Genomic DNA, 18,434 nt, shown 5'->3' with positions numbered 1-18,434 from the left:
AACAGCAGTGGACCCAACACCGACCCTTGCGGTACGCCGCTAGTAACTGGACACCACGATGAACATGTTCCATCAACTACATCCCTCTGTTTTCTTTCAGCAAGCCAATTACTGATCCAAACTGCTATGTCTCCCACAATCCCATTCCTCCGCATTTTGTATCATAGCCTACTGTGGGGAATCTTATCGAACGCCTTGCTGAAATCCATATACACCACATCAACCTGTTTACTCTCATCTACCTGTTTGGTCACTTTGTCAAAAAACTCAATAAGACTCGTTAGGCACGACCTACCCTTCACAAAACTGTGCTGACTGTCCCTGATCAGATTATTCTTTTCTAGATGATTATAAATCCTATCTCTTATAACCTTTTCCAACATTTTACCTACAAATGAAGTGAGACTCACTGGTCTGTAATTACCAGGGTTGTCTCTATTACCCTTTTTGAACAAGGGAATCACATTTGCTGTCCTCCAGTCCTTAGGCACTATTCCTGTAGACAATGATGATTTGAAGATCAATGCCAAAGGCTCGGCAATCTCTTCCCTTGCTTCCCAGAGGATCCTAGAATAGATCCCATCCGGCCCAGGGGACTTGTCTATTTTCACACTCTGCAGTATTTCTAATACCTCTTCCTTGTGAACCTCAATCTTTTCTAGTTTTAGATGCAAGTATCTCTGTATCTTCCTCACCAACATTTTCATTTTCTATAGTGAACACTGTCGAAAAATATTTATTTAGTGCTTCCCCTATCTCCTCTGACTCCACACACAACTTCCCACTATTATCCTTGATTGGCCCTAATTTAAATCTTGTCATTCTTTTATTCCTGACATACCTATGGAAAGCCTTAGGGTTAACCCTGATCCTATCCGCCAACAACTTCTCATGTCTCCTCTTGGCTCTTCTGAGCTCTCTTTTTAGGTCCTTCCTGACTTCCTTGTAACCCTCAAGCGCCCTGAGTTTTCACATTCTGTCCTAACATAAGCCTTCTTCTTCTTCTTGACCAGGGATTCCACTTCCTTAGTAAACCACGGCTCACGCGTTCTTTCCTTTCCCTGCCTGACAGGTACATACTTATCTAGGACACACAGGAGCTTTTGCTTGAATAAGCTCCACATTTTTAATGTGCTCATCCCCTGCAGTTTCCTTCCCCATTCTACGCTTCCTAAATCTTTCCCAATTGCATCGTAATTTCCCTTCCCCCAGCTGTAACTCTTGCTCGGTGGAGTACACCTATCTCTTTCCATCATTAAAATAAACCTGACAGAATTGTGATCGCTGTCTCCAAAGTGCTCACCTACTTCCAAATCTAACACCTGGCCAGGCTCGTTACCCAGTACCAAATCTAAAGTAGCTTCGCCCGTTGTAGGCCTGTCTACATACTGTGTCAGGAAGCCCTCCTGCACACACTGGACAAAAAGTGACCCATCTATAGTACTTGTACTGTAGTGATCCCAGTCAATATTTGGATAGTTGAAGTCCCCCATGACATCTACCCTGCCTCTCTCAGTCCTATCGAGAATCATCTTTGCTATCTTTTCTTCTACACCTCTGGGAGTACTCGGAGGCCTATAGAAAACTCCCAGCATGGTGATTTCTCCTTCCCTGTTTCTAAGCTCAGCCCATGCTACCTCAGTTAACGAGTCCCCAAACATCCTTTCTACAACTGTAATATTGTCCATGATCAACAATGCCATATCTCCCCCCTTTTACTATCTTCTCTGTTCTTACTGAAATATCTGAATCCCGGAACCTGCAACAGCCATTCCTGTCCCTGCTCTATCCATGTCTCCGTAATGGCCACAACATTGAAGTCCCAGGTACCAACCCACGCTGCCAGTTCACCCACTTTATTTCGGATGCTCCTCGCATTGAAGTACACACACTTCAAACCAGGTTCTCGCCAGTGTCAGATACTTGATTTTGGGACTCCCTACTCTGATCCTCTTCTGTACCTGTCCTACAATTTTGGTTCCCATCCCCCTGCTGTATTAATTTAAATCCACCTTAATAGCATTATTGAATTTCCCACCAAGGGTATTGGTACCCCTCTGGTTTAGATGAAGACCATCCTGCTTGTAGAGGTCCCACCTACCCCAGAAAGAGCTCCAATTATCCAAAAACTCCAAACCCTCCCTCCTGTTACCACGTGTTCAACTCCTTTCTCTCCCTATTCCTCACCTCACTTGCACGTGGCATGCGCAGCAAACCAGGAAAACAACTCTGTTTGTCCGAGCTCTAAGCTTCCATCCTAGCTCCCTGAATTTTTGCCTCAAGTCCCCATCTCTCTTCCGACCTATGTCATTGGTGCCAATGTGGACCACGACTTGGGGCTGCTCTCCCTCCCCCCGAAGGATCCCAAAAACACGATCAGAGTCATCATGGAAACTGGCTCCCGGGAGGCAACACACCAACTGTGAGTCTCTCTCGTCCCCAGTAGGGCCAACTGAGAAGGTATGTCCTTCAGCATTTGGCCAGTTTGTTTAGAAGTGGTGTACCAACCCACTCTTGATAAACATTGATGTCCATCACTCAGAGTACATTCTTCCCCCTTGCCATCCTTAGTGCTTTTCCAAGTGGTATTTAACATGGAGGAGCAGTGGCTCATCAATGGAAGGGATGGGATAGGTGCTGTAGGGAGTAATCAGAAGGAGATTTCTCTGCCCATGCCTGACCTGGTGCCATGAGACTTCATGCGATCCAAGGGTAATATTGAGGACACCCAGGGGAACTCCCTCCTGATCTTATGCCACTGTACTGCTGGGACAGAGCATATTCAACAATGGTGATGCATCTGTAAGATATTCTTCCACAAGTATGACTGTTTCAGGCTGTTGCATGTCTAATCTGTGGTCAATCCTCCAAATTTTGAAACAGGCCCTGATGCTGTAAGTATGTCATAGAGTCATAAAGTTATGCAATGTGGAAACAGACCCTTCGGTCCAACTAGTTCCCATTGATCAGGCCCTTTTTAAATGTTTCCCCTTTCAACTTAAACCTATGTTGTCTAGTTTTGAACTCCCCCACCCTAGGAAAAAAACCTTGGCTATTCACCCCTATCTATGCCCCTCATGACTGATTGATTGATTTTTGTCACATTTACCATGATAAAGTGAGAAGTGATGTTTTACATGCGATACAGGCAGTTCATACCTTACAAAATGCATCAGGGTAGCAGGACAGATTGCAGAATACACTGTTACACCTGCAGAGAAATTGCAGAAAAAGAGATCAGAACTAACATTTGGGAGATCCATTCAAAAGTCTGATAACAGCAGGGAAATAGCTGTTCTTGAATCTGTGTGTAGGTATATTCAAACTTTTATATCTACTGCCTGATGGAAAAGGCAGTTGATTCTGAACTGCCCTATGAAATGGCTTAGTAAACAACTTAGTTTAGATTAAAAATCACACAGTGCCAGGTTATAGTCCAACACGTTTATTTGGAAGCATGAGCTTTTAGAACCCTGCTCCTTCATCAGGTAGCTATCAGCACTCCAAAAGCTAGCGCTTCCAAATAAACCTGTTGAACTATGGCTTGGTGTTGTGCGATTTTTAACTTTGTCCATCTCAGTCCAACACCAGCACCTCCATATCAAACCAAGTTAATGAGATTGCATCTGTAGTACTGTGCACAGTTTTGGTTTCATTTCAAAAATGTTCAATTTCTTTAAAAGCAGTACACATTCTATTCACTTGACTCATTTCTGAGGTAAAGGACTTAGTTATGCATGTATTGTATCCATAGTTCTGGTTTGATCGGGAGAAGGGCTGTGTTTTCTAGTCTGACTGCTTCTGTTGAGATGGGAGAGCCCATCGATGTGCCGTTAATTAATTGGTATATCTGGCCATTGAAGCCAAAGTGGATGGTGAGCGTAAGTCTAGTAGCTTAAGTATGTTGTCTGTGCTAATGGTGTTACTTGAATTCATTGTTACTGGATCCTCAAGTAGTGTGGCAATCCATCTGAAACTACGGATATGATACGTGGATGAAACATTTGTCATCATCAAAAATGAAAGACTCGGGGAAACACACCACCTCATTAACAGTATAGTCACTGGCATCACATTTACCAGGGAGGAAGACAACAACCACCAACTCCCATTCTGAGATGTCATGGTAGAACAGATGACCAACAGAGGATCTACAACCAAAGTACTCAAGAAACCAACCCACACAGACTAGATCTTCAATTACAATAGCAACCACCCCAACGACCACAAATGGAGCTGTGTCAGACCACGATTCAAAAAAGCTGTGACACACTGCAGCACACCTGATCTGCGCAAGGAAGAGGATGAGACTTACACAAAGTCTTTGCTAACAGTGGATACCCCATCAGCTTTGTCCACCAATGCTGTCCAACAGACAATGCCAAAAAGACACCGTAGCCACCAACACACTGACCACCCTACTCTATGTGAAGAACGTATCAGAATTAACAACCAGGACATATTGACCACTAGATATTATGGTAGCACACGAACCAACAGCCACACTACACCAATTACTTAACATAACAAAGGACCTCATATCCACAACATGTAGAATCAATGTGGTGTACAAAATCCCTTGCAAGAACTGCAGCAAGAATTACATGGGACAAATGGGAAGAAAACTAGCCAACCGACTTCACAAACATCAACTAGCAACTAAACAACAGGATCCATTCTCCCTCATCATTGTCCACACAGACCAAGAGGACAATCAATTTGACTATGACAACATAACCATCCTAGGACAAGCCAACTAGAGACATGGAAGAGAGTACTTGGAAACTTGGTTTTCAACCAAAAAGGCCATCAACAAACACACTGTACAAATTGCTGGAACAAAGACCCAGAAGTGACACTCACCCCAATAGATCGGACCACATAAAAAACAAACAGGACAGAACAACAGTGCTTCATGGAAGTTGCACTGATGATGTTACCCAGCATGGTAATGAAATGTCTGCATGATAACCCAGCAGCTCGGTGAGCTAACCAACTACATGAATCACAACCTAAGCTACAGATCTTTGCAAAAATTCTAATGCTATCGCTGTAACTCAATTTACCATGAAGGAATCATGAACTGACATTCTGAGTAATTAAATAACTGCTGTTATTAAACTTCAGTTAAATTACTTCTTAGAGGTTCAATAAAAATCCATATCCTTCAATCTTTTTGGGATTCAGTGAATTTTGGCAAATCTTTGATAATGGTATATATAGCGATGGAGAGTTTTGAATCAGGGATTAGCATACAGCCCAGAATGAAAAAAGAAATGTGAATTTTCTTTTTTCCCATTATGAAGTTAGTTCTCCTGAAACCAATTTCAAGAGTACCACTGTAGGCTTGAGTCTGCAGACAATCTGAATTGAAGTTGAGATGTAATGGCCCACATGCTGCCAGACCTGCACAATTTCATCAACATTTTGTGTATTTGGCTCAACAATTTGTCGGATTTATCAGCTAACTAATTGAAAAGTATTTCTTCTCGCTTTAGTTACTATATAACCTGACACAACATTCCCAAAGAAAATTTCCAAAGCTCACACCAAGAGCATTATTGAAAGTCTTTTTCTGATGTATGTTATCTTATATACATTAATGGTACATATGTTGCACATTTGTATATGATTATCTCACAGCTTTATTGTTGTAATTGATTAATTTTCTTTTGTAGATTCTGAGCTGTATATTACCACTAATAGGTTCTTGTGGTTTTTATAGCAAAATTTGACACTAATTCATTGGCCTTTACATTTTCTCATTTATTTTTGATTGGTTAGATCAAATTGCCAGACAAACTAAGCTGTTGTTAAGACCTGGCAGTGTAATTTTTGCTTTATTTTGTGTTGTGATTGCTTGTATTAACAGAGAAATGTGCAAGATGAACTGGTGCAAGTCCAACCCAAATTTAAGGCTAACCTGCTGGAGTCAGTGGATGTTTTTCAGAAAGAAGTGCTCAAATATGGGAGACAATATGAGAAAGTAGGTTGTACTAATATTAGATCAATGGAATTTAATGGACTAGAAAAGATTATTGTGTTTAGTTTATCCTGTCATGGGATACGGGCATCACTGGCAAGGTGGTTTGTTATCTATTATGAATCACTCATGAGAACATGGCATTGAGCTACATTCTTCAGTTTTGAAGAAGGGTCACTGGACCCAAATTATTAACTCTGCTTCCTGTTCACAGATGCTGCCTGATTGAATTTTTCTAGCAACTTGTGATTTTTTTTTGAGAATCACTGCAGTCCTTGTGATGTAGGCACACCACAATGTTGTTAGGAAGCGGGATTCAGAATGATGATCCAGTGACAGTGAAGAAGCATTGAAAGAGTTTTAAAACAATTTTTCAAGTCCAATGTGACTTTTCCTCAGAACTGAAGTTCTGAAGCAGAGCGATTGGACTCAAAACGTTAGCTCTGTTTTTCTCTCTCCACAGGTCAGTTGGATCAAGACCATTAGAAGTTGAATAAGAGTAGGCCGTTTGTCCCCTTGACCCTTCTCAGTCATTCATTCGGATTGTGGCTGATCAGATGTTCCTCATGTCCACTTTCCTGCCTTTACGTTGTAACCCCAAACAATCAAAAATCTATCTCAGCATTAAATATGCATGCAGGCTCTTCCCCAACAGCTCTCTGTGGCAGGAGTTCCAAAGAGTCTCAAGCCTAAGAGAAGAAATTCCTCCTCATCCCAGTCTTAAATTGGTATCCCTTTGTTCTGAAACTATGCCTTCTGATCCTAGACTCTCCCATGAGGGTAAACATTCTCACAGCATTTACCCTGTCAAGCCCCCTAAAAGTGTCATATATTTCAATAAGATCATTTCTCATTCTTCTGAACCCCAGCGAATAGAGTCTCATCTGCCTGGCTGAACTGGTCCTCAACCTCAACAATTTCTCCTTCCAATCCTTCCACTTCCTCTAAACCAAAGGGGTAGCCATGGACCTCCACATGGGAGCCAGCTATGCCTTCCTTTTTGTCGGAAATGTGGAACAGTCCATCTTCTGCAGTTACACCGGACCACTCCCCAACTGTTCCTCCGCTACATCGATGACTGTACTGGCACCGCCGCATGTTCTCATGAGGGTGTCGAACAGTTCATCAACTTTACCAACATCTTCCACTCCAACCTCAAATTTATCTGGACCATCTCGGCAACCTCCCTCCCCTTCCTGGACCTCTCCATCACCATCTCTGGCGACTGACTAACCACAAACATATACTACAAGCCCACCAACTCCCACAGCTACCTGGGCTACACCTCCTCCTGCCCTACTCCTGTAAAATCGCCATCCCTTATTCCCAATTCCTCCACCTCTGCCTATTCCCAGGATGACTGATTGCACCTCAGAAATTCCCAGATGACCTCCTTCTTCCACGATCAAAACTTCCCTTCCCATATGGTTGACGATGCCCTCCACACATCTCCACCACTTCACACACCACTGGTCTTGAACCCACCCCTCCCAATGCAACAAGGACAGTACCCCCCGAGTCCTCACCTTCCACCCCACCAATTTCCACATACAAGGCATCATCCTCCGCCACTTCTGCCACCTCCAAATGGACCCCACCACCAGAGATATATTTCCCTTCCCACCCCTAGCAGTTTTCTGAAAAGATCATTCCCTCCGCAACTCCCTCGTCAGGTCCACACTCCCCACCAGCCCACACCCCAATCCTGGCACCTTTCCCCGCCAGTGCAGGAAGTGCAAAATCTGTGCCCACACCACTCCCTTCACCTCCATCCAAGGCCCCAAGGGATCCTTCCATGTCCATCAGAAATTCACCAACACCTCTACCAATGTCATCTTCTGCATCTGTTTCATCCGGTGTGATCTCCTCTACATCGGGGAGACAGGATGCCTTCTTGCAGATCATTTCAGAGTACATCTTTGGAACACTCACACTCACCAACCCCACCGCTCCGTGGTTGAACACTTTAACTCCCCTTCCCACTCCGTCAAGGGCATGCAGATCCTGGGCCTCCTCCATCGCCAAACCGTTACCACCCGACGCCTAGAGGAGGAATGCCTCATATTCCCCTTGGGACCCTGCAACCATGTTGGATAAATGTGGATTTCACATCTTTCTCATTTCCCTATCCCCCACATTATCCCAGTCCCAAGCCTCCAACTCATTCATCACTACCCAATGTGAGCTATAACCTTCTCCCTCCTATCGCTTTCCCAGCTATCTTCCCCCAACCCCATCCCCCTCCCATTTATCTCCCAGCCCCAAACCACAAACCTCATTCTTGATGAAGGGCTTATACACAAAATGTTGATTTTCCTGCTCCTTGGATGCTGCTTGACTGGCTGCGCTTTTCCAGCACCACACTCTTGACTCTGATCTCCAGCATCTGCAGTCCTCACTTTCTCCTAGTTGACCTCAACCTGCTTACCCATGTTTGTAAGACAATCCTTTCATACCAGGAATCATCCTACTGAACTTTCTGCATACTGCCTCCAATGAAATGATATATTTTCTTTAATAAGGGGCCAAAACTGCCCAGATGTGGCTTCACCAGCACCTTGTACAGTTGCAGTAAGACTTCCATATTCTTATGCTCCAACCGCCTTGAACTAAGGGCCAACATCACATTAGCCTTCCCAATTAACTGCGGCACCTGAGTGCTACCTTTCTGTGTTTCATGCACAAACATCCTAAGTCCCTTTGTGTCACAACATTCTGCAGTTTTTCTCCATTAATTCATACTCTGTTCTTTTAATTCTCCCTTTCAAAATGAGCAACATCACATTTTCCCATATTATACTCCATTTGCCAACTTTTTGCAAATTTATGTAACCTCTAACCTGTTTGTATCCATCTTGCAAATTACCTTTCCACCTATTTGTGTTGTCTACAAATTTGGCTACAGCTTATTTGCTTCCTTTCACCATGTCATTAACATATATGTATATATTGTTAACAGCTGCAGTCCCAGCATTGATCTCTATGCAACCCCATTGTTCACAGATTGCGAATCTGAGAAGGAACTCCTTATCTCCACTCACTGTTTCCTGACCATTAGACAATACTGTCGGCTCTTATCATATGACGTAACGTATTGTGAGGAACCTTTTCAAATGCCATCTGGAAGTTCAAATACAACACCTCCATTGGTTCCGCTCTATTTGAGACTTACTTGAAAATCTAATAAATTAGTCAGATATAGAACATAGAACAGCACAGCGCAGTTCAGGCCTTTTGGACCTCGATGTTTTGCCAACTCTAAGATAGAACTAACCTACATACCCTACATTCTATTACCATCCATGTGCATATCCAGGAGTTGCTTAAAAGTCCCTAATGTATCTGACTCGACCACCACTGCTGGCAGTTCATTCCTTGCACCCACCACTCTCCATGTAAAGAATCTACCTCTGACATCTCCCCTAAACGTTCCCCCAATCATCTTAAAATGATGCCCCCTCATGATAGCCATTTCTGCCCTGGGAAAATATCTCTATCCTCTCTAACTATGCCTCTCATCATCTTGTACATCTCTGTCAAGTCACCTCTCATCCTTCTTCGCTTCAATGATAAAACCCTAGCTCCCTCAACCTTTCTTCATGAGACAAGCCCTCCAAACTAGGCAGCATCCTGGTAAATTTCCTCTGTACCCTGTCTAAAGCTACCACATCCTTCCTATAATGAGGCAACCAGAACTGAACACAATATTCCAAATGTGGTCTAACCAGGGCTTTACTGAATTGCACCATTACCTCATGGCTCTTAAATTTAGTCCCCCTGCTAATGAAAGCTAATATATGCCATATGCCTACTTAACAACCCTATCAACTTGAACGGCAACTTTGGGGGAAGCTATGGACCTCGACCCCAAGATCCTTCTGTTCCTCCACACAAACAAGAATCTTGCCTTTAACCCTGTAATCTGCATTCAAATTCAACATAAAAAATGAATCACTTCACTCTTTCCATATTGAACTACATCTGCCACTTATAAGTCCAGCCTGCATCCTGTCAATGTCCTGTTGCAACTTACAACAGTCTTCAACACTATTCACAACTCCACCAGCCTTCGTGTCATCAGCAAACTTACTAACCTACCCTTCCACTTCCTCATCCAAGTCATTTATAAAATCACAAAGAGCAGAGGTCCCATAACCGATTCCTGCGGAACACCACTGGTCACTGAGCTCCAGGCTGATTACTTCCAATCTGCTACCACTCTCATTCTTCCATGGGCCAGCCAATTCTGTATCCAGATAGACAGGTTGCGCTGTATGCCATGACTCCTGAATGAGCCCACCATGGGGATCCTTATCAAATACCTTGCTATTATCCATATATACCACATCCATTTCTTTATCATCGTCAATGTGTTTTGTCACATCCTTTAAAAATTCAGTAAGGCTTGTGAGGCTTGACCTGCCCCTCACAAAACCACGATGACTATCTATAATCAAGCTATGCTTTTCCAAATAATCATAAATCCTTTCTCGCAGAATTATCTCCAATAATTTGCCCACCATTGATGTAAGACTGACTGGTCCATAATTCCCAGGGTTACCCCTATTCCCATTCTTGAACAAGGGAATAAAATTTGCCACCCTCAAATCATCTAGCACTACTCCAGTGGACAGTGAGGTTGCAAAGATCATTGTCAAAGGCGCAGCAAGCTCTTCCCTCACTTCCCATAGAAACCTTGGGTATATGCCATTTGGCCCAGGGTACTTAACTATCCTCATGTCTTTTAAAATTTCCAGCACATCCTTCTTCTTAACCTCAACCTATTCGAGCATATCAGCCTGTTTCATGCTGTCCTCACAAATAACAAAATCCCTCTCACTAGTGAATATTGAAGCAAAGTTTTCGTTAAAGACCTCCCCTACCTCGTCCAATGCCAGAACAAGTTCCCTCCACAATCTCTGATTGGACCTACCCTCACGCTGACCATCTTCTTGTTACTCACGTAAGTGCAGAACATGTTGGGGTTTCCTTAATCCGACCCGTTAAGTCTTTTTTCATGCCCCCTTCTAGCCCTCAAGTCCATTCTAATTAAAAAGTCCATTCTTCAGTTCCTTCCTGGCTACCTTGTAACCCTCTGGAGCCCTGCCTGATCCTTGCTTCCTCCACCTTAAGTAAGCTTCCTTCTTCCTCTTGACTAGATGTTCTACATCCCTTGTCACCCAAAGTTACTTCACCCTACTGTCCCTTCCTTGCCTCAGTGGGACAAACCTATCCAATGCTCACAGGATGTACTCCCTAAACAACCTTCACATTTCTATTGTGCAGTTCCCTGAGAATATATGCTCCAAACTTATACTCCACAGTTCCTGACTAATAGCATTTTAATTCTCCCTCCCCAATTAAATATGTTCCTATACAAACCTCCCTTGATGACCTCCCTTTCTGCAATCGTTATACTGTCTCTAATTAGCAATGCCACTCCCCCACCTCCTTTACCACCTCCCTAGTCCTTTTGAAACATCTAAACCCTCGAATATCCAACAACCATTCCTACCACTGTGATATCGAAGCCTCTGTAATGGCCACAATATCATAGCTCCAAGTACTGATCCATGCTCCAAGTTTGTCATCCTTATTCCTGACATTTCTTGTGTTAAAATAGACATGCTTCAACTCATCACACTGACTGCAACCTTGCCCCATCAACTGTCTCTTTCTTCACAGACTCTCTGCATGCTGTATCTGCCTGTATACCAGTTACTCCATCCTCTGATGCATCGCTTCAGTTCACATCGACCTGCCAAACTAGTTTAACCCTCCTGAAGAGCTCTAGCAAACCCTTCGTGCAAATGTTTGTACCCCTCCAGTTCAGGTTTCCCTTTTATGAAACCATGCTGAACATACCTGGTTGGATTAGAATTTTCCAATGTGCTGCTATTACCTCCATAATAATTAAGTTTAACATTTTTCCAACAATTGGTTTTAGACTAAGCAGCCTTTTGTTATCAGTTTTTTTGTTTCCCTCCCATTTTGAATTGGCTTGTTACATTAGCAGTTTTCCAATTTCCAATATTTCTCTAGAATCTGAGGTTTATTGGAAAATTATAAGCAATTTAAGCAATGCATCCATTATCTCTGTAGCTACTTCTTTTAAGTTCCTAGGATGCAAGCCATCAGGGCCTGGGGACTTAACTGCTTTTCATCCCATGTGTTTCATCCCATTACTAATGCTAGAGTAGGGATATTGATACAAGTTCCTCCTTTGTATTCTTTAGTATTAATGGGATGTTTGAATTATCTTCCACCATAAAAAACTAATGCAAGATATCTCTTTGACTCCTTTTCCATTTTCTTGTTCTCCATAACTGCCTCCCAACATTAATTTTCTAAACAGCCTGTGTTCACTTTAATCTCTCTTCCTTTTTATGTATTTGATAAAAGTCTATTGTCGGTTTCTATATTATTCACTAATTTGTTCTCAAAGTTTATTTTATCTCTTATCTTTCTTAGTTCTGTAATGATGGATTCTGAATTTAACCTAAAACTGACTTTTGCCTCTCTATATGCTTTTCTTTCAATTTAATACTCTTCTTAACTTCCTTGGTTAGCCATAGTTGATTTATTCCTTTCTTAGGATTTTTGCTCCTTACTGGGATATGTCTTTGTGAAGAATTATGAATTCTTAAATGTCTGCCATTCCTTGTTTACTGTCTTTCTTACTAATCAATCCTCCCAGTCCACTTTAGCTAACCTTAGCCTCATTTCATTATAATTCCCTTTATTTAAGTTAAAAACAGTTGATTCGACCTAAGTTTCTCACAGTCAAATGAAATATTAAATTCTATAATTTTAAAATCACTGCATCGTAAAGGATCTTTACTCTGAAGTCATTTGTTAAATCTGTCTCATTGCCCATTACCAGATCTAAGATAAGCTGTTCCCCAGTTGGCTTTGTGACTTTGCTGTAGGAAATTATTTCAACTATGAATTTGTTCCCATAGGTAGGCTTTCCGACTTGATTGACTCAGACAACATGAAGATTTAAGACATTCATGATGATTGCAGTATTCTTCGTACATGATCCTATTATTTGTTGATTTATATGCTTTCTTACAGTGCAGTGACTGTTTGGGAATTTGTACATTAATCTTCTTTCCCTTGCTAATATTTACCTCCATCATTCGAGCCAAGATTATCTCTCACCTCTTATTAATTGTGCTACCCCACTACCTTTTCCTTCCCACCTGTTTTTTGGAAAGCTCAAAAATCCCTGAACATTAAGTTTCCAGTTTTGATCTCCTGGTAACTATATCCCTACGATGGCTACAAGTTCATATCTATTTATCTCAATTTGCACCAACAATTCATTTACCTTATTTGAAATACTTTATACATTAAAATGTAAAATCTTTAAGCTTGGCTTTTTCCCATCTAACCTTTTCTTGTAGCGTATCCCTCTTGCCCTCGATTATCCAGTTAACTATTTTTGCATTTTATATTTTTTCATTTATTACTGTTCTTGTTTCTCTTTTTCTTGCCACGGTGCTTAAGTTCTCACACCTGCAATTCTAGTTTAAACCTGCCACAACCACACTCTCAAATACTTACCTGAGGACTAAGTCCCAGTTGTAACCCATTCAGTTTGTACTGGTCCTACCACCCCTAGAACCATTCCAGTGTCCCAGGATTCGGTCCCATGGAGTTCAGAAAGAAATGGCCACATAGATATAGAAATGGCTTGAAAGACAGAGGGTGGTGATGGAGGTTGCTTTTCAGAGTGGAGGCCTGTGACCCAGTGGTGTGCCAAAAGAATTGGTGCTGGATCCACTGCTTTTCATCAGTTGTATAAATGATTTGGATGAGAATGTAGGAGGTATGGTTAGTTAGTTTGCAGATGACACCAAAATTGGAGGTGAAATGGACAGTGAAGAAGTTTACCTCAGAGGACAATGAGACCTTGATCAGATGGGCCAATGAGCCAAGGATTGGCAGAAGGAATTTAATTTAGAGAAATATGAGGTGCTGCTGATTTTGGAAAGGCAAATCAGAGCAGGACTTATACACTTAATAGTAAAGTCCTGGGGTGTGTTGCCAAACAAAGAGACCTTGGAGTGCAGGTTCATAGTTCCTTGAAAGTGGAGTCTCAGATAGATAGGATAGTGAAGAAGGCATTTGGTATGCATGCCTTTATTGGGCTGTGCATTGAGTATAAGAGTTAGGAGGTCATGTTGTGGCTACATGAGACATTAGTTAAGTCACTGTTGGAATACTGCATTCACTTCTGGTCTCCCTGCTGTTGGAAAGATGTTGTGAAACTTGAAAGGGTTCAGAAAGGATTTGCAAGGATTTTGCCAGGGTTGGAGGGTTTGAGCTTTAGGGAGAGGGCAAATAGGCTGGGGTTGTTTTCCCTGGAGTGTCAGAGGCTGAGGGGTGACCTTATATAGGTTTATGAAATCATGATGGGCATGGATAGGGTAAATAGCCAAGGTCTTTTCCCCAAGGTAGGGGAAGTCCAAAACTAAAGGGCATATGTTTAAGGTAAGACAGGAAAGATTTAAATAGGAAATGAGGGGCAACTTTTCGTGCAGAGGGTGGTGTGTGTATGGAATGAGCTGCCAGAGGAAGTGGTGGAGGCTGGTACAATTACGACATTTAAAAGGCATCTGAATGTGTTTAAAAATAGGAAGGTTTTAGAGGGGTATGGACCAAGTGTTAGCAAATGGGACTCAATTAATTAAGGATATCTGGTTGGCTTGGATGAGTTGGACCAAAGGATCTGTTTCCATGCTGCATGAATTTGAAACCATCTACTTTGGTAGCATGTGACACTGGTTGTAATCCTGAAATTTGAGGTCCCTACTTTTCAACTTACTTACTAATTCCCTTTATGTGGCTTTTAAAACCTCATCCCTTTTGTTAACCTACATTTTTGGTACCAACGGATGGCTACTGACTGTTCACTCTTCCCTCCAGAATGTTCTATATCTCCTCCGAGACATCCTTGACACTTGCACAATCCTGGAGTCTCATTTGCAGTTACAGGATACACAACAAAGAGCAAAGAATGATACAACACAGAAACAGGCCCTTTGGCCCACCAAGCCTGCTCCAACATATGACTCCTTTTTAAAACTAAAAACCTTTTGTCTCTTATGTGGCGAGTCCAGTTGAGTTTCTGATTAATGGTAACCCTCAGTATGTTAATAGATGGGGATATCTGCTGGGGCACAATTTGTCTTTCCAACCCCACCCAACTACCCTCTAGACATGTCACCTCTCCTGGTGGATCTGATTCATTCTCTAACATCCCACCACCCCTAGACATGACACCCTCTTCCCCTGCTCCCTCACCCTCCATGAATGTGATTTCTTGCAAACACTCAAACCTAATCCTAGACACTGCATCACTTACCTGGCACCTCCTTGCCCCTGGCAACCTACTGACCTGACATCTTACACCCTATTTGCTTGGCATCATACCCATTGCCATCCTACCTACCTGATTACAATTCTGGACCTTTAAATTTCAGAATATCTCAGCTGAGTACTCTGAAAAAGGGTGCATAGATTGTACTGGAGAGAACTGTGGGAATGGAAGTAAAGCTCCATATTTCTGAAAGAGCCCTGATTGGAATCTCCTGTCAAAAAATATGAAGCTCTGTCCTTTGGCAGATCCACACTGTAGGGATTCTATGATTCTAAATCGAGCTCAATGTCGTGACTATTGGCACGTGGTCTGTTTTGAGTTCCTCATTGCACACATTAAAACCAGTTGGTTGCTCTAATGACTGATCTATCACTGATAATATAATTTACTATTTTAAATAAATTAACCCATGGAGTTAATTAATCTCTGACAAGTGATTGTTACACCACTATCATGAACCTAATTGTGATCGACCAATCAGAGTCCACTTGCCAACAATGAGCACTCCCTTCTTAGGCAGTATAAACAGAATGTTTTGACCAAATTGGCCATAAACAGGTCCAGGTAGCGAGCCGTGGAGGGGGTCGTTAAGGCCGACTGCCTGCCCCTCTTCCGCGGTTACGTTAGGGCCCGGGTGTCCTTGGAGAAGGAGCATAAACAGAATGTTTTGACCAAATTGGCCATAAACAGGTCCAGGTAGCGGGCCGTGGAGGGGGTCGTTAAGGCCGACTGCCTGCCCCTTCCGCGGTTACGTTAGGGCCCGGGTGTCCTTGGAGAAGGAGCACGCGGTGTCGACCAACACCCTGGAGTTGTTCAGGGAGAGGTGGGCGCCGCAGGGAGTGGAGTGCATTATTTCTCCCTCCAATTCTATTTTGATTTAGTCCCTACCCTCCCCTTCACTGTTTTGATCACACAGCACTGCCCTTTGATGTGAAGGGCAGTGCTTGTCACTGGCCACCCGGGTGTTTTCCTATCTTCCTGGTGGTGGAAATTGAATAAAGATTTGTGCACTTTGTGTCTTCCACTGTGTCTCACACCTGCACACACACAAAAAGAGAAAAGAAAAAAAAAAACAGAATGTTTTGACCAAATTGGCCATAAACAGGTCCAGGTAGCGGGCCGTGGAGGGGGGTTGTTAGGGCTGACTGCCTGCTCCTCTTCCGTGGTTATGTTAGAGCCCGGGTGTCTCTGGAGAAGGAGCAAGCGGTGTCCACTGACACCCTGGAGTTGTTCAGGGAGAGGTGGGCGCCGCAAGGAGTGGAGTGCATTATTTCCCCCTCCAACTCTATTTTGATTTAATCCCTGCCCTCCCCTTCACTGTTTGATCACACAGCATTGCCTTTTGATGTGAAAGGCACTGCTTGTCACTGGCTAGTCATGTGTTTCTTTTCTTCCTGGTGGTGGAAATTTGAATAAAGATTTGTGCACCTTGTGTCTTTCACTGTGTCTCACACCTGCACACACAGAACATGGGTGCAGGGGATAAAATAAGCACTACAGCAGTTAGGCGGTAGTGTGGGGGTAAAAAAAAAGAGAGGAATGTCAGACCAAAAAAAAAGGAGTGTCAGAGGTTCTGAAAAAAAAAGAAGAAAAGAAAAACTGGAGAGTCAGAGGTTCTGAAAAAAAGGAGAAAAAAGAACAGGAATGTCAGACATCCTGTTCACTCTGAGAGTTGGCTCTAAGGAAGCTGCATCAGTGTCCAGGACTCTCCACATGTGAATAAAGGGGTCTTGGTGATGGGATACTAGACTCTCTGGAGTTATTTCAGAGATGATGGTAGAAAAAAAAAGAGAGAAAAAAAAGCACTCCCTTCTTAGGCAGTCTAAACACAATGTTTTGACTAAACTGGCCATAAACAGGTCCAGGTAGCGGGCCGTGGAGGGGGGTTGTTAGGGCCGACTGCCTCCCCCTCTTCCGTGGTTATGTTAGAGCCCGGGTGTCTCTGGAGAAGGAGCACGCGGTGTCCACCAACTCCCTGGAGTTGTTCAGGGAGAGGTGGGCGCCGCAGGGAGTGGAGTGCATTATTTCCCCCTCCAACTCGATTTTGATTTAATCCCTGCCCTCCCCTTCACTGTTTGATCACACAGCATTGCCCTTTGATGTGAAGGGCATTGCTTGTCACCGGCCATTTGGGTGTTTCTTTTCTTCCTGGTGGTGGAAACTGAATAAAGATTCATGCACCTTGTGTCTTTCACTGTGTCTCACGCCTGCACACACAGAACATGGGTGCAGGGGTAAAAATAAGAAAAAAGAGAAAGAAAAGAAAATAAAATAAACAGAATGTTTTCCCTCAACATTTTGTTGCAAATGGAGGTCTATTTAGTTCAGTTGGCTCAATGTCTAGTTTATGATGCAGAGTGACATCAACAGCGTGGTTTCAATTTCTGCATTAGCTGAGGTTACTGTAATGGACTCTCCTCAATCTCTCCCCTTGCTTGAGGTGTGATGACCCTCAAGTTAAAACACTACCCATGGGCTCTTATGGTACAATTTCTGAGACAAGAGGTCTGGATTCAAGTTGCACCCGATTCACAGATACCTGAAAAGATCTTTGAAACTGTTGTTTTGGAAAATGTCCCCACCCAAACTACCACTAGTCACCTTTCTGTAAGGAAAGAGCAGCGCTATGGGCTGATAAAACTATGAGGGCTTTGACTTGATCTTGCAAATGGTCAATAGACAATAGACAATAGGTGCAGGAGTAGGCCATTCAGCCCTTCGAGCCTGCACCGCCATTCAATATAATCATGGCTGATCATTCCTAATCAGTATCCTGTTCCTGCCTTATCTCCATAACCCTTGATTCAACTATCTTTGAGAGCTGTATCCAACTCTTTCTTAAATGAATCCAGAGACTGGGCCTCCACTGCCCTCTGGGGCAGAGCATTCCACACAGCCACCACTCTCTGGGTGAAGAGGTTTCTCCTGAACTCTGTCCTAAATGGTCTACCCCGTATTTTTAAGCTGTGTCCTCTGGTTCGGCACTCACACATCAGTGAAATATGTTTCCTACTGCCAGAGTGCCCAATCCTTTCATAATCTTATACGTCTCAATCAGACCCC

The 18,434-nt window shown here is 43.0% G+C and overlaps 1 protein-coding gene across 1 annotated transcript in view; it reads left to right on the top strand.

The window, feature by feature from the left end:
* Positions 1 to 18,434, top strand: part of LOC122540182 (dynein axonemal heavy chain 8-like) — a 1,320,893-nt gene that overhangs the window by 612,059 nt on the left and 690,400 nt on the right. The window contains exon 31 of the mRNA XM_043675532.1: positions 5,873 to 5,986. Within this exon, the coding sequence (XP_043531467.1) occupies positions 5,873 to 5,986 (114 nt within the window). The remainder of the gene's footprint in view (positions 1 to 5,872; positions 5,987 to 18,434) is intronic.

This window comes from Chiloscyllium plagiosum, chromosome 3, assembly GCF_004010195.1.
Source record: "Chiloscyllium plagiosum isolate BGI_BamShark_2017 chromosome 3, ASM401019v2, whole genome shotgun sequence".
Taxonomy (NCBI): Eukaryota; Metazoa; Chordata; class Chondrichthyes; order Orectolobiformes; family Hemiscylliidae; genus Chiloscyllium; species Chiloscyllium plagiosum.
This window is presented reverse-complemented; position numbering and strand designations above follow the sequence as displayed.